Source organism: Poecile atricapillus, chromosome 16, assembly GCF_030490865.1.
Source record: "Poecile atricapillus isolate bPoeAtr1 chromosome 16, bPoeAtr1.hap1, whole genome shotgun sequence".
Taxonomy (NCBI): domain Eukaryota; kingdom Metazoa; phylum Chordata; class Aves; order Passeriformes; family Paridae; genus Poecile; species Poecile atricapillus.
Window position 1 is genome coordinate 10,985,162 of NC_081264.1, and position 26,605 is coordinate 11,011,766.

Consider the following 26,605-nt stretch of genomic DNA (forward strand, 5'->3'; position numbering starts at 1 on the left):
GCGCAGGCGCGTCGGGCGCGCGCGCCGGGGGCTCCCCGCCCGCCGCCTGACCGCGAATAGGCGGCGGGAGGCGCTGACGGCGGCGGGGCCGCGCTCCCGCCGTGTGTCCCCGCCGCCCGCCGCCCGCGGAAACCGGCGTCTCTCCTTGCGAGCGGTGCGGTGGGTGAGGAGAGGCGCGGGGCTCGGCGAGGGCCTGCAGGCAGTCTGGGCGGGCAGCCCTGCGGGGGAGGCGGCCGCCGGCGGGATGCGGTGCGCGCCATGTGCGGGGCGGCGGCGGCGGCAGCGGCCCGTCCCCGTCTCGGGAGTGTCCCCGTCCCCGTCTCGCCTCAGGGGGAGCGCGGGGTGAGAGAAGGGCGGGAAGCGGCGGGGCGATGGCGGCTGAGAAGGGCTGAGAGCGGGCTCGGCAGGTGCTCCCCCTCGCCCCGCGCGTTGGTCGGGGGGGCTGCCCCAGAGCGCCTTCGCGTCCCGCCGAGCGCGGCCCGGCTCCCGCCGCTGACGGGGCGGTCCGGCCGAGCCTGCCCCGCTGCCCAGCCCGGCAGTGTGAGCGCAGGGTCCCGCTGTTCTCAGCCCACACCGGGCTCCTGTCATTCGGAGCCTGGCATTGCCGTAGGATTGCAGGACTTGGTTGGTGCAGGGAGCGTAGCAGCTTATTCGGAGGCGCCGGGAGAGTCTTTCAGTTTTTGCTAATAAGGAGCAGACATTGTTTTCAACATAAGTTTGAGGAATTTACTGAGCGGGATCGCCTACTCCGTTTGCCCACAGCTCTGTCCCCAGCACTTGCATCCATTCTGCTACAGGAAACCAGCGGCGCCACAGGGTTTCCAAACACCCGGGGAGAGAGGTCTGTGTAGGAACAATAAATTTCGTGTAGGATCTGGTGAATAAAGTGTTCTCTTCCCTGATCTCTAATGAAGTTGAATACCAAAATTTAAATCTGGTTACCTGTTGAACGAGAAAAATATACGAGAAATAAACATTTCTCACTTTTTTTCGCGACGAAGTGCTGCATTGTTAATGAGACAGCACTGTAACTATTACCAAGTCTCTTGAAGCCAACAAGTACTTCCCGAACAAACACACAGGGAGACTCCATAGCAACCAGTGGTCCTCCAGCCTCGAGCTGAGTGGTTGAGTTGCCGTAGGCTTTGAGAAAGCCTGAACTGTGTTGTATTTCACTGTCACCTTTGTGCACATCGCTGTTGGGAGCTAACAGGTTTTTTGGCTCCCAAAGGCACATCTACCATAGGTGCCTGTTACTTGATGCTCACAGCAGGAATGCCCAGAAGGGGCAGAACACAGTTTTTTCTCAAGTGCAGCAACAGCTCCCTGTCACGGCCGTTCAGCCGCTGTCCCTGCGCGGGTCGGTCCGTGCCTGCGGTCGGTAAATCCCGGTCACACCGGGGCCGTTCCCGGGGGCCGGGACAGCGCTCGGCCCTGCCCCGCCGCACGGGGGCGCTGTCCGCCCGCCCCGCCGCACGGGGGCGCCCCGGCGCCCGCTCAGGGGCCGGGCGGGGGCGGGAAGCGCCCGCCCTTCTTGGCGGGGCTGCCTCAGGTGCTGCTGGTGTCTTCCTCCGGTTCTCTCCCCTTTGCAGTGGGTTCCCCCGTTTCTGGTCCTTCACTCCGCTTCTCTCGCCTTTGCAGTGGATTTCCCTGCAAGTTTCGCTGCTGCCCGTCCGTGTCGTGTGCCGGTGCCGCATCCGCCGGTGCCGGGGTCTGTGGCGCCCTCAGCGGAGCGGGGGCGGCTCCTGCGGTCCCTCACGGCGGGGTTGTGGAGCAGCGCCGCGTGGGTCTCCAGTGTTTGTCCATAAGCACAAAAACCGTTCAGAGTATAGTGACCTACTGAAAAGAATCTCGTGCAGTAAAACTCCAGGAAAATCTTGTCGGGTTTTGTCTTAAATTTGTTTGGTCTCGTTTCGGGTTTTTTTTTTTTTGCTTGGTTTTTTTTTTTTTTTTTTTTTTTTTTTTTTGTGGTTCCTCCCTCCCCCCTTGATTCCGCCCCCGTTGGTTTTTTTTTTCTTTTTGTTGTTTTTGGTTTTTTTTTTCTTTTGATTTTTTTTTTTGTTTGGGTTTTTGGGGGTTTTTTCGTTTTTTTTTTTTTTTTTTTCTATGACACCCTAACCAATGCTTATAGAAAAATCCACTTTGGATCTCACATTTCAAAGGAGATGCCTGGCCATAATTCCAGGTGCTTTTACAGAGTCAGACTCTTCCCGGGACCTTTGGAATTCACAGGGTTCCATGCATGGAGAAGTTCTCACTGGAGCTAGGTGGAACTCACTGTTTTTCCTTCATTTCTAAGTGCTTGTGAAGGAGAGGAACATAGTATTTTTTAAAAAGGGTGAAAAACACCCTTTTAAAAATTTTTTTTAAAAGGGTGAAAAAGAGTCAGCTGCTGATGTTATTCTCACAGAAGGGCTTTGTAGTCTTTATGGAACTTTGTTAACCAGAAAATGTTCTGCTTAAAAGCAGAGTAAAAAACAATGAACACCTCACCCCCAAGCCGATCATGAAACCCAGCTTTATGTGGGTTTATGTTATCTTAACATTTACTTATAAAACTGATGTTCTTGAGCTTGAGATATTAGACTGGAACAACACAGTTGTTGGTCCAGCCACAGATTTACTCCATGTTAGTTCTTTTTCTTCCCGTGCTTTTGTTTTCTAACTTTACAAGGGAGAAATGATCCTTCTTTGACTGATTTTTCAGTATTGTCACGTGCCATAAATTTTGGGGGACATAGGCTGTCATCATTAAATATGTGCAGAACCTAAGAGTGATTCAAATAGAGAAATAATCTGTTTAAAAGTACATATATTGGAAAACTATTAGATATTCACTCACCTTAGATTTTAATACAAAACTTCTGCATGTTTTACCCAAGTTGGATTTTTTCAGCTCCTTTGTGTAAGGTTGTCATTGCATATGGTCAGACCAGGTTTACCTTTGGGGCAGATGAAATAGTTTCAAAGGGAGTTGGGCCTTATAGGTGTGTACAAGAACTTGTGCTAAAAACTGTTTTGCATCAATTTTAAAGTGCCTGAAACTCCTCTACAAGAGCGCAGAGAGTTACCTTAACTGCACATCTTGGTGTGAACAGAATTCTTCTGTCTGCTGGACAGGGCCTGCCTCTTTCAGAAATCATTCAGGTAATATTTTATAGAACAAGAATTTCTCACACAAAATACAGGTCTTGTTTTCTTCCATTAACTTTTGTTTTTTTTAACTCTTTGCAGCCTGCTGAAACAAGCCAAAATTACTGTATTTCCTCCCAGTGATTTGTTGTTAATAGTGGTTATTCAGCTGAACTTTTGAAACTTGAATTGTTCTAGTCACTTTGTGAAAACAACATTTTTTTTTCTGGCTGCAGCCATGTTTTCTCTAGCTCAGTTCTGGAGATTGTCAGGGTGAGATTTCAGATTATCCTCTTCTGGGACTCAAGAATGTGTTTGTGGTTCCAGTGTGCAAATTTTCAGGGTGGTGGCAGCATTTGTTTTGGGAAAGAAACTTCAGTGGGACCGGTGCAGCAAGTTTTATCTGCATAGGACTTTTTTTATCCTTGTTTTCAGAAAATTACCAAGAAAAAATATTTAGAATTCATAAAACCACACCAGTTATTTTTCAGATTAGAACTACACGTGAAAGTAAACTGTGTGATGGAAAAATATGTCTAATTTTGGTTTTTTAATAATGAATATGTAAAAGCAGGAAGAGATTTTCAGGGGTATTTTTTAGGGAGGAACACAGTTAAAATATGAACAAAATTAAGGAGCTTGTAAAAGGCATTTTATGTTGAAATGGAAAGTTCATTAGTGCTCAAGAGAATATATCAGCAGTAGACAGTATGCTTTGATATGTTTGAGACTAAAAGGCAGAAAACCCCAGTCAGAGCTCTGTGAATACATCCTGTGTGCACACAAATGCATTTGAGTGATTTTTCATTTCAACTTTACAGGAGAAAAGAGTTCTCTGTGACATGACACTGAAATATATCTTCCTGTTTGTGTTGGGGAAAGTTGAAAATTCCAAATACTGAAAAACACCTGATAAAGAAATAATAAATGTTTTAGCATTTTGTAGCTGTCGTGTTCTGCATTTGATTAGATACCTTTGTTACAGACCTAGCTATTGAAATAATGCCACTTCTTTGCAGGTAATATTGTTTTTCACAAAATATTTCTCCTTTCCTTCTAAGTTCAAAATCCCTGATAATGCATGAAATCCAGCAACCACCTGAGCATCAAGTTCATGCAGTTGGACAATCTGTTGTTCCCCAGTCTGCAACACATGAATTTCAGGACAGAGGTCATGACAAGCCAGGTCAAGATGCGTATAACCAGAGTCAAAGAAGAATGTTAAAAAAATTCCAAAGCAGGTGATAAGTACAAAATATATTTTTCACTAAATGGAGCAGGAGATCAGACCTAAAAATGTCTGGGTTTAGTAGTACCAGTGCAGTTTACAACAGAAGTTTTAGTTCATGGCCATGGCAGACAGTTCTGATGTTGTTTTAACTTGAGGATGAGGATTGACAGTCAGGACCCACATATTATTTATTTTTCAAAGGCAAATTTAAATATGGCTATTTAAAAATATTCTTTGATACACTGCCAGGTGTAATGATTTCTTCTTGCCTTCCTCTAGTGTTTTTTATTTGCTTCTTTTATTTGTTGAAAGAATCTTGACAAAGGTGGGATGTAATTGTGTAGAGATTAAAATCCCATCATTTGTTGAGCTGATGGAGCAGCTCAGACCTGCTGAAAGAGGGAGCTAAAGTTCCTAAGAACCCCTTCCTGGCTGTGTGCTTTAACTAATTACCTTGTGAAAGCTTTTAGTGCTTATTGGGGCCCTCCAATTAACTCTGAAATCCATTGGGAAAAGAGAAGGGAAAGGTGATATTGTCACAGCAACACATTAGTGAGCTGAGCTAGTGTTGGGAGAAACTTGTGGAGATGTGGAACTGCTGAGGGGAGGTGGGAAGAAGGAAGATCTGCTGGATTCAGGAAGGGCCAGACATTAGACTGGACTCAGCTGGTTGGCTTGGGGGAAAAGAGTGATGTTACTACACTGAAACCTCAGAAAGGGCCCCCAGCCAGGCCTTCTCAGTGGTTTCACTGCATGGAAGAGGATTGCTTGGAAGGCATTTTGGCTACCCAGCATTCCTAAAGAAGTACATCCCAATTTAAGTTTTACAATGATGCTTGGGCCTCTTTATGCTTTATGAATTGCTCTGTTGCAGGTAATAATTTCAGGGTCTAAATATTTAATATATGCATTGATCTCTGAAAACTAGACCCTTACTTTTAGTACTGAAATTAGAATAAAAATTCCTATTATCATTATTGCCTGGGGATTTGCAGAGGAGGACTACAAAGGTAACTAACCTTTCCTTGAATTCCAGATATCTAGCAAGGAAGTTTTTCTGTCTGTGGGCAAAAATTACATTTGGACAAGTTCTCCCTTCCAAAGCCAGGTAGATAAAATTACAGAACTCAGAGGTAGTTTGGGTTTTTTTGTTGTGTCTTTTGTTTGTTTGGTTGGTTTGTTTTGTGTTTGGTTGTTTTATTTTTAATGGCTTAGTGGTAAATCATTGGGCTAAGAGACTACTGGCTACCAAGAAAATACTTGGATGTATTTTGAGATCACTTGAAGATTTTCTTTGGGTAGCTTTCTTGCTCTTGCTGCTTTTTTTTGTTTTGTTTTGTTTTTAATAATCGTGGTTAAACTTTTATTAACCAGCTTCACAGGAACTGTGTTTTGATAAAATTGAACAGTATATGCATATAAAGGATGGGACATGATTGGGATACCTGCTTTAAATTTAACTGTTTCCCAAAGTTATGATGACAGAGATTTCACAGATTATTCTGAGTTGGAAAGGAGCCACATGGATCATTGAGTCCAACTCTTAATATGAAATTCAGTTAATATTACTATTTGCACAGTTGTTCTTAATGTACACCTGTATATGTTTGGTATCTGTCTGACTTGGAAATACCTGTGACAGACAATTCTTTTCTGCTGTCAGTGTTCTGTGAGCTACTGAAACCCCATGCTTTGATATTAATTTCTTGTTTTGCAATAATTTGCATGTTCATTTTTGCTTGGCCACACCTTGGGAACTGAAGCAGTTCCCAGTTGGAAGACTTGCATTTGGAATAAGAGCAGGCCCTTAGTCATTCAGTTTCTTTTTTCTGTATCAAATATATTCTGTTTCTGTCTTTGTTGGTAAGCGGAAGTTGTCCTGTGAACCTCACTGTTCCTCTTGTCCCATCTTAATTGGCACTACTTTGGCTGTCTATCAATTCAGCACAATGATGAATTTATTTTTTAGGGGAAATAGATTTTATAAAGACCAGCAAGGAGCGCAAGCAATAATGAATTGCCTTTCTAGATTTAAAAGTCCCTGGTTCTCCATAGCTTTAATTTGTAATACCTGTTAATGCATGTACAATACTATTAATTCACCAAGTCCAAAAAAATAGCACATAGCTCATTTCTTTTTTCTTTTTTCCTTTTCTGCATGAGTTCTTGGAATGACTTAGCAGCTTGGCTTGGGGTAGGTGGCTGTGAATTGCAACTTGTGAGAGGATTGATACGTTTCACTGAGAGACTTTTAGGTATTCTGGGCCTAAGTCTGCTGTTATTACATGATAAAAGCATCAAAGCATTATAAAATCTGATGCAGCTTTTGTATTTATTTATATATATAAAATATTTTGTGTTAAAATAACGAAAAACAATTAGAAAGGAAAATGCAGGTATTGTTATCTACTGTTCTGGTTGTTAGAATAAAACACAGAACTGGGGATAAAATATGTGAATAGGTCTCAAGTCAACTGGTACTCAGATTTTTGACAAGTTAACAACATCTGTCTTTTATTCCTTGTTTTTATGTGAAGTATTTACAGTCAGTAAAGTGATTGCTTCATGTAGTACTTCATAGAGTCGTGGAATAAAGTGTTATGGTAGAGTAGTGGTTTTAAATGCAATTAGATGTTGTTAGGCTAATCAGGCCTGGAGAGAAGAGGTGATGTAATCTTCATTAAAACTGATTTGTGGTGACTCTGGAAACCTATATGACATTTCTCCTGTCCAAATCTTTCAACTGTTTAGATGTTTTTATGATCAGAAGATTCTTCAAAAGACTTTTGGAGTGTGGAAGGAGCAGTGGACAGTTTGCAGAGAAAAGAAGCTTGACCTCAGAGCAGACAACCATTACAGGTTAGTGAAATTACTTCCCATTGGGGTGTGTATGAGAAATTAAAAACCAGTGAGCAAGTTCCATCCATCTGGGCCAAGAGCAATGCTTTCATTGCTTATTTTCATATTTTACTGAATGGCACTTCTTTCATTTTTCAGGCATTTACTCCTTAATTTGATATTCAAGGTTTGGAGAGCCTATGTATGCCAACAGCAAGGAAAGAGGAACAAGTATTATGTTGCAGAGTCTCATGGTAGGTGAAGTGATGGTAATTACCAGTGTTTGGGGACATAACTGAGATGGGAGTTTCCAGGGGGAATTATTTACCAGAATCTGTGTCCACTGTGCCTGTTTGCACCCTGAGCTCCCCCACCCCATGGCAGTGCAGTGCTTGCAGGAGCAGATGGCAGGGGGGTTCTGTTATAGGGGTGTAGCTATATAGTCATTAGGGATGTCAGTGAATAAGCTTAGGGGCCTCTCCATCTGCTCTGGATTGCACTCTTTGTTTTTGAGGAGGTGGCTTGATTTTTGGTGGTTTTTTGTTCAGTTGGTTGTTGTTTTTTTTTTAACTTTATCACAATATGTTTTTTGATTGAATGTTTTACTGGAATTCTCTATCAACTGTTGCTATAGACATTAGATAATAGTTCCCTGTGCTTTTAACTGCACTTATTTTATGTCTATTGGCTGTTCCTTCCAGCTTGTGTCTTGCAATTGAAAGTAGCCCAAACTTTTGAAATGCCCTTGGTCTTTATTGTGAAGGTTCTTTGCTCTGCAAGGGATTTGACTTGGAGCTGTCTGTACTGGTAGCAACTTTCTTGGGTTCAGGGAATATGTTTTGCTGAGGGGAGGTTGACCCTTGTTTAAAGATGATACCGAGGTTTTGTTCTGTGCTGATTTGCAGAATAAATTAACTCTCTCTTTGCACATGAAAGTAACCTCAGAATGTCCTAGGGCACCCTTGGACACAAACTGACAGGCTATCCATACTTCCTTTCTTACTGAGTGAGGCCAGAGTATTTACAGCAGAAGCTGTGTGTTACTTGGTCAAAAATAGAAAAAGGTGACCTGTTTCAAGGTAGGTTAATGCTTGATTCACAAGGAAATCCTAAAAAAGAAAAATCTGGGTTTTTTTTATGTGTAAGTGTAAAGTGGCATAGAATCAATGACTTTCTTTCTAGTAACTTTGTTTTAATAGTGTCAGTTCTGACAAGCCAGCTTTCTGTGAGGAGAATATGCAGTGTGCTGCACTAAGTGGTAAACTGGAATTTGTGACACCATTTCTGTTTTTAGCTGCATGACCAGCCTACTAAATAGTGTTGACTTGTTTCTGGTTGATTTCTCTGCTTGTAGTAGAGAATAACTCTTGAAAAGCAACGGATGAACCTGATGAACTTTCTTTTTTTTTAAACAATCCAAAGAAAATCCTCTAATTTTTACCTAGTACAGTCGTTATGCTGACAATTGTTCTACAGTTGTTTCCCCTGTAAGCACTGAAGACAAAGCGATTATGGGCCATTGTCCGATAATTCACGCTGCTGTGAACAAGTGGCATGGACGGTGCTGTCAGCGATTCTGACACCTCTGTGTGACAACCTCGACCACAGGGAGGGTCGCTGTCATTTCAGGCTTTCCCACAAGGTGTCCCTGCAGGTTGAGGACACAGGAGTCGAGGTCGATCTGTGATGGTGTGGTTAAGATGTGCCAGATTCCTGCGGTGAATTTAAGATGCTGCCGTTTTTTGTCGTGCACAGCAAAGAAGCAAACTCTGCTCAGGACCTGGCAGCACTGGCTGGTTTATGTTGATGTTCAAAGGACAAAACATGGGATGCAGTCTGTGGCACTGGCATTCAGGGAAAGAAGCTGTTTGCGGTAAGGATGGAATACAAACAGGCAGAGAGGCACTGACCATAAGGCCATGGCTTTTATCTGTGTTATGTTATCTTTTCCTGCAGTGAAACAGTGACTTTTTTCGGTGTTTGATTTTTTTTTAAGAATCCTTTTGCTTTTTGGGATGTGTGAGTTCTGGCACACCCACGGACTGTGAATTTAAGAGATGTTATATAGCAGCTTGCCAATACCTAATGGGAGCCTACAGGAAGGCTGGAGAGTGACTTTTGCAAAGGCATGCAGTGAGAGGACAAGAGGGAATGGCTTTAAGTTGAAAGAGGGTAGATTTAGATTAAATATTAAGAAGAAATTCTTTACTCTGAGAGTGATGAGGCACTGAAACCCAGAGATTATCCAGAGATAATGTTGATGCTGCATCCCTGGAAGTGTTCAAGGTCAGGTTGGATGGGACTTGGAGCAATGTGGGATAGTGGAAAGTGTCTCTGCCCATGGCAGGGGGTTGGAGCAAGATGGCCTTTAAGGTCCCTTCTAACCCAAAGCATTCAGCGGCTCTTTGAAAAGATTGTTGTTCATACCTTTTTCCACTGAGATGAAAGTGATTTCTTGCACCATATTGTGGCACTTGTGTTTGAACTTGTCTGTAACATTGTTTTGGCAGCATTTCATGGGCAGTGTGGAGAAGACAACACTACCAGAAATGCTCTGGACGTAAAATGAATATTTTGGCTCTGCAGCATTGGGCCCAGAGCCTGCAATTTCGAGTAAGTCTCAGGAGCTTCAGCTACTGCCATTTCTAATGTTTAAGTTGTACACATGTAAAAATGTTGCAGATGAATAAAAATTAGGACTTGTACTAATTTATTTTGCGAATTGCAGTACTTATGATTGAATATCATACCAGGACATGGGGAAATGGAATGAACCTGTGTCAGGGCAAGTTCAGACTGGACATTAGGAAAAGGGTCTTCCTAAGAGGGTGGTCAGTCCCTGGAACAGGCTCCCCAGGGAAGTGGTCACAGCACCAAAGCTGTCAGAGTTTGAGGTTCATCAAGTCTATATTTCTTCTTCTTGCAGGAGTACTTAAAACTAAATCAGATGACTGAGAGTATTGTCCAGATGGTTGATCTTAGCTGAAGTGAAAACAGCATGGGTTTCTTTCTTTCTTTTTTTCACTGAAACTGTGGCTTTTTGTCCATTTCATTAAAAAGAAGGGATGGTATTTAATTTGACCTGTGCTGTAAGATGCAACATGGCCTGTTTTAGGGCAGTATTCTGCTAAGGAAAGAAGCTTGTGACTTGGGAAGTCTTACAGTATCTCATGATGTGATTCTCTTTTATATGAAAATACTCTGAAAGAAAGCCTGTTGGCAAAAGAAAAGTATTATATTGGTCTTTTTAATGGGATAAAGTGTGAAAGTATTTAAAAGAGGGAAAAAAATCTTTAACTTCTTCTATGCTGACATTCCTTCGGTGCTTTTTGGCTTTTATTGTTTGTTTTTTTTTTCCTTTTTTGGGGGGAACCTCATTGCTCACGGCTTTCACCTTTAGAACTTACATGGAATTTCTTATTGCATGTGTTCTCCTTCTCCTTGTCTTTGTTCTACTTCCCTAATCTTGTCTGTTTTTTTCCCTCACTGCCCTTGCCCCTTAATTGTTCCTTCAGGCTTGGCTGCAGTGGCGAGAGGTGTATTTATACACCCAGAATGAGAAGCAGAAGAGCACCAGGGCAGTAACTCACCATCGGCACTGGGAATTGAGGAGATGTGTGAGAGCATGGCTGGGATACCTGAACCTCCAGAGAGTAAAGAAACATCAGAATGGTGAGTGAAAATGGTGAGTTAGGACAGAACAGGGCTCAACCCCTTTGCTGAGGGCACAGTGATGTTTTTTTTCTGTTTTAGGAGACACTGCAATGTCTGTGCCCTGAAGGTCATGAGATGCAGCTTGGGCTGTACACTGTGACAGGCCTGGCTGGCTCAGCTCATATGCTGAACTGTCAGGAAGATCACCTGCTTTCCATGGGATTTAAAAGAAAATGCTTTACAATTCCCTCAATGAAAAACTTGCATATTGTCTATTGTATTTTGACTGAGATATCTGTGAGAAGGATGTGTTCAAGACTTTGATAAGTCAATCTGTGGATTTTCTTGATAATTAGTCAAATCACAACTCCTATAGGATGGTGAAGATTATTACATCAGTTCTTTTGTTTCTTCCCTTGAATGGGAATGAGTTCTGATACTTGTATGAATTGCTTTTTGACTGGTGGCAGTGGAAAAGAATATGGATATGTAGAAACTAGGAATAAGAGTATGCTGAAATGTAAGCAAGCTTGAGTATATTGAACAAGTGTCTCAGCTTCCCTCTCTTAAGTCAGTACAGGAGGTTACTGCTTTAAAATTGCCTTTGTGATCAATAGGAAGAATATGATCTGTAGCTGAGCATTAATGTGAATTCTTGTAAGCATTTTTCAGTGTTAGAGCTCATGTCACTTGTGAACCAGCGGCTCAGATACCAGGATCTCATTGATACGAATGAGCCTAGGACAGAACAAGCCATGAGGGATTTGTGTTTGTCTTCCAGAGCTGGCCCAAGAGTTTCACCGAAGCAGGACACTCCGGCGCTGCTTCTCCGATTGGCAGCTGTCGTGGGAGTGCAGCAGAAGAATGCATGCTCACCGAAGGGACCTGGAAAAACAAGCAGCAAGGACTGCCTTGTGGAGAGTCTTTGCACACTGGAAGCACTGTATCCAATCTGTGTTTAGCCTCTAGCAAAGACAAGATAGAATCATTCCCGCAGGGGGAAGATCCAGTTAATAAGCAGGAATGTCGTGCAGTAGCGCAAGTGACAACAAACGTTGTCATTAGATAGGTGTATGTAATGCCATACTAACAAGTCATTAAACTGTTGTAATTACAGTATATTAGCAGCTGTATAAGAGTATGGTAGAGCCTGTAGATGATAATTTATGGTTGTTACTTAAGAGTGAGTTAGAAACATGTTGTGATAAGCCAGCAAAATCTAAAAGTTTGACTGTAGTTAGAACTTCTGCAGTGCTGGACATTCAAACATTGAAGCAAATTTAGATGGAGATGTAGTGCCCCTCTGTGGGAGAAGGTTGTTGCTGTGTAAAAGATACTTTAACTCAGTGACAGATGTTGTGCTGTGTGTTGAAGAGGCTCAGCAGTGTGAGCTGGCTGAAAAGCACTACAAGTGTCACCTGTTGGTAAGAGCACTGTTATGTACCAGGTGGGAGGGGCTGTGGAGTGTCCCTGTAACACTGACAGTGGTGTGTGGGTGTAAAGTGGGAGATACACCAGGTTTCTAAATTTCAACTGTTCTGGAATCTGCCAATTGAATCCAAATGGGGAAACGGTGCTGTTCTCCAGAACAGCTGTTCTTCCAATTGGGAAACTGCTGAAGTAGATTCATCTTGATGGTGTTGTGTTACCTGCTCCCTGGCCATTCCACCATGAGATTGCCTTTTCCCCTTGTTTTTTTTTCTTCTGCTGTTTGCTACAAGAATTATTTTTTCTTCTCTGCAGTAATGAGTGCAGGCTGCTTTTCACATGAGACCAAAGATGGCTTGCTGCATGTGCAAGTAGTTGAGTATTTTGGGGTTTTGTTTAGGTATTAGGGTTTTTTTTTAAGAAAAAATAAATCCCTGAAGGCTGTCTGAAAGGTGGGGACAAGCAAGCCTCCAGCTTTTCGGTACTGAACTATTTTCAAGGTTGAATCAGTACTGGTCATTAAAAGAATACCAATAAACTGGTTTGGATCATGAAGTGAAAACATTAGTGATTATAAGAGCAGGATGATTAGTGATTTGAAGTAGGATACTCCCATAATGCTATTTACCATGTTCTGCCCCCTCTCGAGGGATTCTAGGATTGTACATCAGTTCTAAATTACCTGATTTGGATTACAAATGAAAGTTGTGTTTATTTCTTGCTGTTACAGGAACTTGGCTTTAAGGGTCTTCGGCAGAATGCCCTGGACACTCGTCTTCAGCGAATGAGAACAAATCTGTCATCCCGTCAGCATCGAGTTACAGTGAGTTTGACTTTGGTTCTTGTTGGAATGCATGAAGTAGAAACTCCTCTGAGTCACTCAGGGAGAAAAAGAAATCCAGGGATTGAATTAAAGCCTTTAGAGTTACAGCCTTTAGAGAAACTTAAAATCTATTAAGCCACAGATATGAAGTTAGAGTATAATTTTTAGTTTTAAGTAAGTTCTAATATAGCTTAAATGCCTTAAGAGTCTGTGTTAGCTAGTGAAAAAGTCCTATTACCCAGTTTAAAGTTCAGTGATATTACTCTCCACAAATACAACTTAACTCCAGACATAATGAAAACACAACTTGCATTCTTAGATGGAACAGATAGGATTATTCACGTAAACAGATAATACACTATATGTAAGATTTAGGTAAAATGAACACTGCTTTCATGAATTAAGAATTAAGCTTAGATTGGTGTAGAAAAAATGTTTTTTAGAATAGTGTTTTTAGCTGATTGGATGATTTAGAAATTTAATCCCCTGTACTGGGGATCACACTCACTGAGACAAGCATGCACCCAAAAAAGAACAACTACAGCAGCATCAAGAAGAAGAAGAAGAAGAATTACTGCAACTGCTTCTGTGGCCTGGACCAGTGAAACTCTGTGCTGGGAAGTTGCTGCTCAGAATTCAGAACTTTATGCCAGAAGCTTTTAGTATGGACTTAACTCTCTGAACTCTTTGCCTTTGAGACTGATGCATTCATATAATAAATGTCTTTACAGCAACCAACAACTGCTCACGTCTCCTTGAGACCCAGTAATCCCCAGTGAAAACTTGACAGGTTCTTGTGTCAGTTTGTCTTGAGCTGTCCTATTGACTTCCACCTACAAAAGGACTTTTTTATTACAGCAGTGGCTTTGTTCTTAAATACTAATAGCTACATAAAATCTGTGTGAGTCAACTGCTGCTCTTATATATGTTTAGTTTTTCATTTCTCTGTGTTTATGGTGGATTTTTTCTTTTACCAGAAAAACTTGTAAGAGGTTATAAAGTTTGGTATATGAAGCAGTGCAGGATGCAGTTTCATTATGACTTTATTAATTTATTTATTTGCATTCTTCTCCTCTCTTGATATCTTTGGAGGGTTTTGTGTCTTGTTTTATTTCAGGTGCTGCAGAAGTACTGGAACCATTGGAAGTCCCGCTTGGAAGAGAAGGAGGAAGAACAGCAGCAGGCCTTAACATCAGTGGCTCATGCCCGTTATAGGTATGCAGAGAAATATTAATACAAACATGTACAAATGTGGAATCTGTGGGCCTTTGGTTCTCTTCTTAAGTGTGGCAATACTTTTGGGGGCATGACTTGATGGCAATTGCTTTGACATTTTCTGTGAGTAATGAACAATTTACATCTCCTGCTTCTCTGTGGAATGTAAGAGGGAGAGTGGTTAAGCTTAGCTCTTAGGTTCATTTAGTCAGCTGACATTCATAAGATCAGTATGTTTTCTGAAGGAATTCTCTCTGGCAAAATGCTGACATTTTTCCTTTTTGCTTGCCAGGAGGGTGTTGATGAGGCAGGTATTTGACACATGGCTGCTGAAGACCTGCAAGCTGCAAGAATATCGAATGGGAGAGAAGAGGGTAAATGTAACTCTTGCACCTTGCTTAGGAAATAGAGGGGATGATTTCATAGTCACTGTCTGTGAATATGAGTTATCATGAGATGGACTTGGTTGTTGTAAATTCCCTTTTCCGTGGTGAGGGATCAAGTCAGGAGAAACAAATAACAACCAATATTTATTAATCACATTATTTAAGTTAAGCAGTTTTTTAAATAATAGAATCAAGTTATTATTAGAGGATTTCTCAGTTAATTTACTTATTCCCTCATCCTGTAAATGTGTGTGTGCTCTCTCTTTCTCACACTGTCTCATAGTTACTTTGTTGAAATAATAATAATAATAATAATAATAATAATAATAATAATAATAATAATAATAAATGGCCAACCCCAGCCCATTTAAGAAGTGCAGGGTTGTAGTGAGAAATTAGCTGCTTCTAGATAGGTGTCAATAAAATTCTATACAGGGCCCTTAATTTTCTAAGGAGGTGTTTGTGTATATATATATATATATATGTATATAGTCCTGGAGACTTTACATACAGCAGCCACTGTGGTCTTTATGTGGTCTCTCACACAACTCCAAGTTGACAGTAACACGTGTGGGAGTCTGTACAGATACGGCTCACCCTTGGTGCAGGGAGATTATCAGCTCTTGTACATTCAACAGGACTGGTTTTTGGAACTTATCAGTTCTCAGGAGTCCTTCACGTGCTATTTATCAGCTTGTGTTTTTCCTCTCTGGCCTGCTGGTGTTTGGTAACAGCTCCCCTATCCACATGCACACAGGTACCTCCAGAGCACGTTACATAACCTCACCACCAAGGGGCTTTGGTGGTGTGTCCATTGCTGTTCAACCTCAGAGGAACAAACTTTGGACAGTTCTGTGCATGTCATCTTTAAGGAGTTGTGTCCTGTTTTTTGTAGCTGTCTGTGCTGTGCACTCATTGCCACCTCCCATCCATTTCAGGCTGTCCTTCATTTCGAGAGGCAGCTCTTGCGCTGCTTCTGGTGCTGCTGGCGTGGAAGAACAGCTGCACGTTTGGAGGAGCAGGAGGGCTTGGTTCGTGCAGGACATCACTACAGTAACCAGCTGCTGCTAAAGGCCTTCTGTCTGTGGAAACAAAAGACTCAGGAGAGAGAAATAGAGTAAGAATTTTTGCAAACAGATATTGATTTGGATTGGCCCTGTGGCAGTCTACTTTGGACAAACAGCATTTAATTCACAATGGTGCTTACTTCTTTTTTGTGCTTTGGAGTCTATTTAGCTGTCTTTCAGTAAATGAATTACTGAAAATAACAAATGTGGACTGAAGTCTGTGCTAGAAGTGTCCTGTATCATGGATTGCATTGTAGGACAAATCATTATTTCTCTTATAGGAGGCTCAAGGAGACAGAAGCTTTAAGATTTCACTGTTCAAAGTGTCTGCAGCAGACTTGGAACAAGTGGAGAGAGGTGAGAGAGTTAATAGATGGGGGAGAGCTTGAAGTCTTTCTGTTATGTTTGAATTGCTTGCACCCATATGGCTAGAAGTTAAATTGTTTATTTTAAACACTAGGCATTCCTAAGCTCTCCTCCCTTTTCATGTGGATAAAACCTGTTTGGTGTGGGTGGAACAGGACCTGTGTGGGGAGGAGAGGGAATTCTTTTTGTTCATGTATCTAGATATGGTGAGAATAGGAATATGGTTTAGATGTACCTGGGAATGTAATCAGAATTAGTGTGATGAAATTGTCCCTACCCAGTACTGGGTGTGTTGTCAAAACTTAAGTTAGAAGTTTGCAGCCAGATCTTTGTGTATGGCCTGTATTTGTGTTACAGGTTGTAGCAAACACTGTCACTTACATGGTGAGCCTTTTCCTTACCATGATATGAGGCACCAGATGTGTCTTACAGCATGTCTTGAGAATCTATGAGAAATTTTGTAGTTGGAGCTGCTGTGTTGGTGCAGACCTGTTAACTTTAGTGGTTTACATCAGTCTTCAAGAGGATTCCTACAAAGGGCAGGAGAAAAATCCCATCTCAATGAGGCCATTTGGGGACATAGCAGAGTGCAGCACTGGTTTGAGTGAAAAGCTATTACAGCAAGGTGAAGGATTGATGTTTCTCCAGAGACTGGAAATGATCCCTTCCCTCCTTTCTCTGCCATTACTTGTTTTCCTTCCTTCATGTGTGTGTATCTTTTGGCATTTTTCCATTTCCTCCTTCTAGTATGTGGGACATCAGCGTGAGAAATGGAGGAAGTTGGTGCAAGCAGACCTGCACTATCGACATGTGTTGCTGGTCAAGACCTTGGCAGCTTGGAAGGTAGGATGGAGCAGCCTTTTTGAGGCATTTGTCTGTATGTGCTGTAGTGTTTCAGTGAGAGCTGAAGAGCTCCCACACTGCTTCACTGGAGGCATGTACACACCATGTGTGCAAGGTAGAATGGAGGCTCTTGTCTGTAGGGCTGTATGAGCTCCAGTGTTGCTTTTTGGAGCAGAACCAAGGTAATCTTGTAGCACTGGTGTATCACAGTTAGCATTAACTATTGTAGTGACTGTCACAGCAAAGCAGTACTTGATTTCAGTGGCTATATTTTTTATTATATTTTCTTCCCCCTGTAGTTTACTGCCAGTGCTAATTATGAGTTAGTAAGAATTAGTTAGATGCTAGTAGGAGTTTCTAGATGTTTCCTCTCCTCACAGGTGTTAACAGTTGAGGTAAATTTATCTCTCAATACTATTTTTTTTTTCAGATTTACCAACAAAACATGCAGTGCATTCTGTATCAAGTAGCTGAGAAGGAGAAAGAGCACACTCGACTGCTGATGTGGTGAGCCTCTTCCTAGGCAGCATGAGAGAAGTGATTGCACTGCAGTCAAATTCATTACTTTCTTTCACTGCCACCTTTGATTGTTTGGTGCTGGGAGTTGACTCTGCTATGCATTGCTGTTTCTTCGTATGCAGGTCATCTAGTTAAAAGAAATCAACCTCTTCCTGTTTGTTATCTGTTTTGCTTGAGTATTTTTTTAAATCTCTGTTTAGTCCTGCAAGAGTCATCAGACAGCAAACTGCATCATTCCCTGTCTGTTAAGGTATTAAAGCAGCCTGGAAGATGGAGAGCCTCTCTTGCATTACAGTGAGGAGACCAATTAAAGATATTTTCACATTGCATTGGTTGTAGTTACATTAGTTTTAATTACCTTATTTGTTTTAATGCTATACAGCTTGAGTCACTCGTAGAGCCTGATTGGCTCAGCTGAAGCTGCTGGATTTCTGAGTGTGTTGTGTTTTGCCCTGCCTTCTCTTCAGAGAAGCAGAGCCCTGAAGGGCAGAAGTTGATTTGCACAACTGAGTTTATAGATGCAGCTGTAATGGGTTTGTTTGTTTTTAACTTTTGTGTGTATTTTTGCCTTCAGGCAGGTGCTGTGTACATGGAGAGAAAATGCTCTTGCTCTTCTACATGAATCCAAGGCAGCTACTCTGGCAGATGAGCACTACAGGAGAGCAATCCTGTCAAAGGTAGGATCTGTACAGCACATGCCAAGGTCTCAGTACAGCTGCTGGTTCAGGCAGGGGTCAGGTAATACAACTGGGAGGACCAAAAACTTAAATCTAAGGGCCACTACTAAAAGAGATCTGCAAAGTGGGAGTCTCATCTTGTTTTTACAGGTGTCTTTGAAGCTTGCCTCTGTGACCTCATGGCTTTTTCTCTTCCTTCTTCTCATTACTTAGAAGGAAGGGAAAGCCAGTAGCATGATATAGCATAGTAGTATTGGTGAGGTGGGGCAGGGAGGGGATGGATGAAAGAGAAGAACACCTTGAAAAATGCCAAGGGGACCCTCTGAAATACTTCTGTATTTAATTTGTAGGAAATTCTTATTGTCTACTGGGCCTTATGTGAAAAATGAGGTGGAAATGGTTATGTTACCAGTGATGGGGGAGTACATTGTATCCCTTTCCATTGCAGTGCCAGTCTGTGTCCCATCTCTGTTTGCATTGTATCCTTAGGTGCTGCTGCAGTGGAGAGACACTGCCTGGCTGCGAGCATGTCACCGTCACCTGAAGGTAACAGCTGTGGTGGAGGCCAGAAAACATTTGGATTTAGGTGAGCTGATGTAGATGTTGAACTCTCAAAAGTCCTCATTGTCTGTGAATGAGCCAAGGGCAGTGTGTGGTGTTATCTGTACAGATGAAGTGTCTAGATGGTCTGTTGGCTTGCAAAAGATGTCCTCACAGAATGGAGAGTGAATTGGGACTCCAGTGCTCTGCTGAATGCTGCTTGTGTTACTTCTGTTTCTCTGTTTGTTCTTTGTACTATATTACGGATGGTAACACTTCCTTCCTCAAAAGAGTTTTCCATTACTAATTTTGAGAACCTCAGACATCTGCTTTGAGGGCAGTGTTAGTCTTATCAATTACTGCTTCAGTCTTACTCTAGTAATTCCTACTGAAAGACTCTCAAACTCTGCAAGCATTTTCATGGTGCCATGGTACATTCTTGACACGAGGACTCTGAAGCACAGGGGGCTTTCCTAAAGGTTATAAGGAATGTCAGTGGCAGCAGGGAAGACTTGCAAGCGACAGGTCCCTGTCTGTTACATGAAGTATTTCACAGTTTTTCTATACTGAATATTGTCCCTGCTGAGTGTTGTCCAAGTTAAGTATTGCTGAAACAGTTTGGAAGAGTGGCTGATCACTTGATACTCTGAGATTAATAGTCTCCTTTTGGTACATGAATTGATTTATCTTCCCCTAACAGTGCATTTACAGAGCCTGTTTCTTCACTGGAAAGAATTAACGAGGGAGTCTCTGATGCTGAGGGCTCAGGAGCACAGGGCAGCACAGCACCACCAGCAGCACCTGCTCCAGAAGTACCTGGTGAAATGGAAAAATTATCATCAGCAGTGCCTTGGGAAAAAGGTAAGAAAGGTCAGCAACCTCCCCAGTGGAAAGTGTGGGAAGTTAGGGGTGTGGAGGAACACACTGGTGAAGGAAATGGCAGTCTGGGCTGAGGAGGAGCATGACAGCTTTGTGTGAGGAGGAGGGAGCATGGCTGTGTCTTGCCTGAAGAAACTGACAGAAGTAACAGACTTAACAAGACAACCTGAGCTTGCTGCAGATGAAATCCTTGCTGGGCTTGTAGATGTCTGCACATGGGGTTACACTGTAGGGCACTTGGGTATTGAGGGTGGCCTCAACAGAGCAAAGGGAGGGTGATAAAGGCTGTTTGCTGTCTGTTCTAATAGCATTTGGCTCAGATAAATGGGGTTTGTCTGCAAGTGACTCACTGTTTTGATTGCCTTGCAGCTGCTGCAGAGAAGGGGAGATGAACTAATGACTCACAGACTTTGCTCTGCTTCCTTCTCTTGCTGGAAAACTCGGGTAAGGAATTTTCCCCTGGGTAGACACCTAGCTCCTTGCCAGTCATTCTCCCTTCTCCTTCATGTTCTGTTTATACAAGGACCAAGAAAACTTGATTTAAATGTTTTCAGTATTTTTTGGTTCAGCTAGCACAAGAAACACCTTGCCATAGACTGGGTGAACTGAGTGGGTTTTTCTGCTCTGGGTCTACCATCACTTCTTCCATGCTTGGTGCTTTGACTGGCATTCCTGGTGTTGGCTATGTGAACTCCTGACGTGGTTGCTGTGCATTTTTTTCCCCTAACAGCTGTTGCAGCAGCGATGGGAAAAGCAGGAGACAGTGCAAGCGTTGTGGCACTGGTCCCTTTCAGTGCAGAGAAAGGTGAGGAGCTGTGCAGGGCAGGGGCAGGCAAATGGGTTTGCAGATGTGCAGATATGACTGCAATCAACAGAGTGCACACTGAAAGTCTGTTTCTTTTCCTCTTTTGGGTGCTGTATGTTATTCTGTGATGCTGGAAAATTCCCTAACATTTGTTAGCTGATTAAAAAATAAGCACATTTTTCCCCATCTGGCCTCAGCTGACTTAAATCTCTGTCCCTTTGTCATTGTGGCAGTGTCCTGCTGTTGCTGTAGCTCTGCCTATTCCTATCCAGTGGAAAGGAGAGTGTTGCTGTCTGCAGGGGGAGTCTCTGGCCTGGAGCCTGTCTGTGTAATACAGCTCTCATTGTTCCTGTTGTAGGTATTTGATGCTTGGCTCAGGTTTGCCAAGGGACAGCAGGAGAAGAAAGATGACATTGAAAACATTACAGTTTACCACACAACTCCTTTGAGAGAAGAGGTAACCTGTGCCTTGAGAAACACTGCTAGCATCAAACAGCTGCAGGGACAGCTCCATACCCAGCACCAGCTGGAGGTGAAAGAGTGATTGCTCAGATGTTTACGCAGAACTGGGCTGCTCTGGTCTCTGCTCTGTGTGTGGGATGTGGGTATGTGCATGTATGTACCTTGGAGCTCCACGTCCCAGCTGTTGTTTAGATCCTACATACACTTCTGTCTCTGGTTCAGAGCATTTCATTCAGCTGAGACTACAGGACTTCAGACTCATTGGAAACCTTTCTTAATGAAACTACTTTAAAACTGGCCAATTTCTGCAATAGACAGTACTGCTGATTGAGACCTTTGCATGTGGGTCAGGTCTCTAAATTCTGTGCTAGGATGAAGCATTAGAGGCTACATCTGATCCTGTCTTAGCTTTAGCACTGCTTATACCTTCATATGTGGGCTTGTGTCACTTCTGCCTTGGAGTATCCACCCAGCCCTGTGTGTGAAAAGGATGCCTGTATTGAATGCTCTGTTCCTGCTTCTGGGCAGCATTCCCAGCTTTTTTCCAGGATTTCAGTTGTTCCATTTGCTAATGTGCAGCTTGCCTTGGTGCAGAAGTACCCAGTTAATGCTCCTCACCCAAATGTTACCACAGTGGACCTCTTGATTTAGTTTAGAGAGCTGGTATGGCTTTGAGGGCATCAGAAATCCTTCTCTGTAGGTGATGTGGTGCTTCCTGCTCTCAGCCATCAGATGCTCTGCTATTCTTTGTGTTGGCAGACAGACTGCAGTCTTCACCAGTCAGTGTATTGCTGTGTTATGCTGTGGAAACAGAAGGCTCTCTCCTAGAAATTAAATAAGCCTTTTTCTTTTTTGCCACCTCTGAAGAAGCAAGTGACGTTTAAAAGGCCTGATGTTAGTCCTGAGACAAGAGGACATTCATCAGAGGAAGAGCCATGGCCTTCAAAATGCAGACATCTTCCACTTCACCCTGCTGAGTGGGACTCTGATCTCCATGGCCTGTGAGTGCAAATTTCAGTCTCTCCCCTGTTTCTCTGGCATATAAATAACTGCATATATGTAATCTATCTACATGTGTCTCATTTTTGTGTTTCCAAGCTTTCTCATTGATGACTTAGTTCCATGCATTCTCCTGAACTCTGACTCTGCATCACATGGCTGGTGGTACAGAGTTATACAAGAGCTGCTGTGTAATGCAAGCATCAGCCCACACATAGTGAAGGTATTTGTGACTGTACTTGCCAGTGACAGGTAGAACCAGCTCAGCTATAGACCTTCCTCTTTGTGTTTCTCAAGGTACAGCTGAATTTGTGGAGCATTGGCCATTTGTCATAGGAACAGTTACATGGAGAAACATTTGAAAGATCCCTTTAATGGGACTTTGGCCATCAGGAGAGCTTATCTTGCCCAAGTGACCTAGTGTCACTGAAGCTCGTTTTATTCACTGAAGTCATCTGATGACATGATAAACATCAAGATCCTGGTGAAGAGAAGCTGAACTTTCTCTTTTCCCCTTTCTTTTCCCTAGGGAAGCTATTCCTTAAAAAATTCCTATTGATCATGGGCAGTTGCAAGGAAGAATTGTCTGTGAACCTTCTCAGTGCAGGACAGGAATCCTACAGGGAAATAAGATTGTAACTTCACATTGCTTTAAGCAAGTATATGCTGCCAAAAGAAGAGTTTCTGCCCTGTTCAGTTGTGTCACCTCCTCCACTCTTCGTGTTGGTACAACCATTCACATGGTGAACTAGATTCTCACATTAATACAGGTTGGAATTTAATTTTTAAGAATCATGATTGCATGCAAGGAGAATGTTGCAGAGCAGGGATGAGGGATGAAACAGGACTGTTTCTTTTAGCTGCAATGCCAGCTGATGCCAATTTGCAGTAGTCATAAGTCTGGGGCATTCTTTGTTCTGTTTTTCTTTTCAGAAATGCCATTCAACAAGCCAGGTTACCACCACAGAAGCCTGAATTCCCTCTGGAATCTCTAGAAAGGAAGGAACTGTTGGCACCTCCTTTTGCTAGGTAGAAAATCCAATTTTAAAAGTAAAGAAGATAACTTAGTGGGCATAGTAGAGCAGTTTATTGGAGAGCTGAATGCAAGGGAATGACAAGAGTCTGCCCTTTTTTGCACTGACTGCAAAGGATAAAACCAACAGGTTACAGTGTACAGTGACCTTATCCTTCTTCCTGTACAGGTCAGAGGTGCCCTTTCAGCAAATATCTGTGAATAAATGTCCTGCACAGACTGGGAACTTAATGCTGACACCTCACGTGGAAGGAAGTGCCTGTAAATGTCTATTCCAGATGGGCAGTGCTGCTCATCCCCATCCCTCTCTCACTTGTGCTTCTCTCCCCCTGTGGACACAGGACATGCACCGAGCTGGGCAGGGGCCAGAGCTGTGGTCTCCTGCATCTTTCATGTCCCAAATGAAAGCTGGCTCAGAAGAGGTGAGTGTATTGCTGAAGCAACAATTAGTGTGTGTACTGGGCTGCTGTCAGCAGGCCCATTGCTTATTGTTCTGTTGTGGTTGTTCTGAACTGCCCTGGCTGAGCTGTTTTTCACTTGTTCTAGCTGTCAGCTGACCAAGTGAACTGCCTCTGAATGCCCAAGAACTGTTTACCCCTAGTCTGAAGCAATCCACCTCTATTATTCTGTATTTCATGCCTTTTTCCTGGAGGTCTTCCTAGACAGATCTTTTCCTAGCAAATTATGAGAGGGTGCTGCCTCTTTGGAGTTCAGAGCAGTTCCAATTTGCTGTCCAGATTGCAGGGATTTAAGAGAAACTCAGTTTAGGAGCAGTGGGTGGTCTGAGAGCCTAAAAAAATTGAAATTCACTTTACCTGCAAGTAGGTGCTTGCATTTTGAACTCTTTGTTCCACACAGAATGGGAAGTTTTCATGTCAGTGAAATATCTCCATGCTAGAAATCAAAGAGCCCACCTTTCAAGCTTTGTTTCTTCTGTGGGATTTTATGAGAGGGGCTCGGTACCTACAGGAGTTGTCTGAGTGGGAGTAGGAGTAAGTCAGGCACATCCTACTTGTAGGGCTCACTTAAGAAAACTCTTTGAGGAAAACTCCAATATCATTCTGACCTTCTAGAGAGGAGGTCAGCCTGTGAATGGTCACAAAGGAGCCCATTCCCAGGACCCTCAACAAAATTCTGTGGAGAAGTTGCGACCAAATTTGCAGCCACATTTGCTGTCACCTGAAGACTCGATGGGAAAAGGGAGTCACCAGATTGCAGGTACATCCTCAGATCTAAACTCTAGCAGTTGTTGATCCTTCTCTCTAATCTATCTGAGACTGCAGTGTACTGCCACAAAATGTATGGGAGCCAGGGCAATCTCGTGTGCCAGCATCAGGAGGTAAAGGGTGTGAGTATTCCTTTCTGGGATGGTAAATGCAGTTGTGTGGAGTCTGCTGAGTCTGGGGGCTAAAGCCCTGCTCTAGGCATTGAAGGATGGGAGCTGCTTGAGGCCAGCTTCTTTTTAGCAGGAATGTGCTCAGGTGCTGGGGTGTTCATATATCCTCCAGAACTTGCTTCAGGAGGGAAGTTCATCCAGTAGAGCTCGCCGAGATTTCCCTGTACTTACACAGTAAAGGGGACAGATGGTCTAAGCACCTGTCATTGTGGTATTTTTAATGACAACACAGCATTAAATGTGTTCTGCAGGACTACTGTACTTAATTACTTCTAGACTAAATGTGAAAGACTAAATCCTGAACAGGCCTGAACAGTGTCTGTAATACTAAACCATCCACCAGAACATTTCATAACTTTTGTGTGTTCAGACTGAGTCTTGAAGAGCTTGTACTGCTGTTGGAACTTCTGCCCTCTCTCTGTACCTGATCCTTTGGGGTGAACACATCACAGGATAACAAAGCATGTGAAAAGGACGTGGGAGGGTTCATTATTCATTAAAAATATTTGGTAAGAAGAAAGAGTGGATGTCTGTTCTACCTCCATTGTTTGTGCCTTACATCTTCCATTCAGCTGAAGGGGAAAAGAGGGAGCACAGTTCCAGAGAAGAAATGATGTTGGAGAGAAAGGTGGAAGATGAACTCCAACATATCCAGCAGCAGATGCAGTACTACTACAGCAGGAAGCAGGAACTCAAGTAATGCCCCTTTACCCAGCCTTTGTCCACTCTGTTGCACTTTTTCTCTGTATCCACCCTGGAAATAATCAGTCTGTTCACAGGAGAACTATGAATCAAACAGAAAAAAGTCCCAGAGATTTTTATTTTCTCCTTTCAAGTTCACTCCAGGTGAAGGAGAGTATGTGCATAACTGCTTCTGTAGTCAGCCAAGTGGTTTAATTATACCTTTGGCAGCTCTTGCAGAAGCATGTCAGAGGTATCACTGGGTGTCATCTGAAGACAGTACAAATGAATTGGTCAGAACAGTTGAAATTCAGCTGTTATTTTATCAAGAGGAGTGAGGTCTGAGCTTTTCCAGCTTTCAATTAAAAAATTAAATATGGCTGGTATTTGATAACTGCTCTACTAGAACAAGAAAATAGAAATGCTCAAAAGAAATGAGGCTTGGTGGGAATTTAACTGTCAGGAAAGGAAGAAGTCAGGGATTAGAAGCAGGAGGTGGAGATGACAATTTTCAGATTCCTCTGCTTTCCAGCATCTTTTTTTCTTTATCTTTTAAAAAAAGATTTTAATAATTGACTGGTTTGAGACAAGAAAAAATAGGTCTTATTGCAAGTATCAATTGTAAGTCTAAGTTGGCTTAGATGTTGAGCTTTTAATTGGGATAAGAATCCTTCTAATCCCTTTTATCAGGTGCTGTCAGCAGCAGGCACAGATTCTGCAGCAGTGGCTGGACAAGAGCACACAACCAGGAGCCCGAGATGGTGTGCAAGGAGTTGAGGAAGAATTGGGTCAGGTGTGTACACAGCGTTTAAATTGAAGCTACTGAAGTGATTATCACTGTGCCATGCACTTAGCCTAAAGGCTGATGGCAGCTGTGAGGAATTGTGTAGTAAGCTGTTAGTAAAATGCCAAGAGAAGGGAAATTTGTAGTCAAGAAGTACACTGAGGAGCAGAACAGGCTGTGTAGATGCATCTTCCTGTTTGTTCAGAAATATAACTCCTGCTCCACTAGACCTTTCTGAGGCTATTTCCAAGCTGTGGATCAAGCTTTCATAGACTCAGTCTCAAACTTTTTTCTGCAATTTGTCAAGACAATTCCCTGTGTGCAGACTGGCCCTGCACTGCTGTCAGGCCCCAGGTTCCCACAGGCAGATGTGGTTACTGGTACCTCTGACTCCAGCCAGTACTGAGCTGTTCCTGAGTGACACAATTGTCACTTCCTGACCTCAAGTGAGATAACACAAAAGCTGCTGAAGCAGCTCTTGCTGCCAAAAAGACTAAATACTGTCTCACTGCACAAACTGATGTTTATGCTGATGCAGTTGTGTTCCCTTTCAGTTGCAGGTGAGGATCAACACTCTCACCAAAGCACAGCTGGCTGAGAGACACCATGTGCAGGCCCTGCTGGCCCGCCTGCGAGATATCCAGCTTGCCCTGGATTTGTAGTGCATCTGCCAACTTCTCAGCTCAGGGGTAGGATTTTTTGCCCCTTTCATAGCAGGGGATGACGGAAGAGATGTATCCATTCACTTAGCTCTATGTATGGCATTTATATTTTTAATAAATAAAGTTAAAATAATTCTGCTTTTTTCATTGTTATTCTAGCTGATCTAAACCAAGCTGCAGTTACA

General features: G+C 42.8%; 1 protein-coding gene across 5 annotated transcripts; it reads left to right on the forward strand.

The window, feature by feature from the left end:
- The first annotated feature begins 35 nt into the window (after positions 1–35).
- SFI1 (SFI1 centrin binding protein) lies at positions 36–26,528 on the forward strand. Of its 5 annotated transcripts, none has more exons than XM_058851089.1 (31): positions 36–163; positions 3,036–3,147; positions 4,194–4,373; positions 5,400–5,471; positions 7,115–7,222; positions 7,361–7,455; positions 8,957–9,074; positions 9,712–9,814; positions 10,717–10,873; positions 11,637–11,798; positions 12,209–12,279; positions 13,014–13,106; positions 14,224–14,321; positions 14,614–14,695; positions 15,646–15,824; positions 16,056–16,131; positions 16,888–16,983; positions 17,414–17,490; positions 18,077–18,179; positions 18,669–18,765; positions 19,420–19,580; positions 19,968–20,042; positions 20,329–20,403; positions 20,762–20,935; positions 21,733–21,866; positions 22,798–22,893; positions 23,067–23,319; positions 23,971–24,115; positions 24,866–24,989; positions 25,665–25,767; positions 26,313–26,528. In XM_058851089.1, exons 3-31 carry the CDS (start codon positions 4,210–4,212, stop codon positions 26,418–26,420), a joined length of 3,399 nt encoding a protein of 1,132 aa, XP_058707072.1. In that variant the 5' UTR covers positions 36–163; positions 3,036–3,147; positions 4,194–4,209; the 3' UTR covers positions 26,421–26,528. The 5 variants fall into 5 exon arrangements, with proteins under 5 accessions (XP_058707072.1, XP_058707073.1, XP_058707071.1 ...); XM_058851090.1 differs by having other exon boundaries at positions 78–159; XM_058851088.1 differs by lacking the exon at positions 36–163 and adding an exon at positions 208–342.
- The last annotated feature ends 77 nt before the right edge of the window (positions 26,529–26,605 follow it).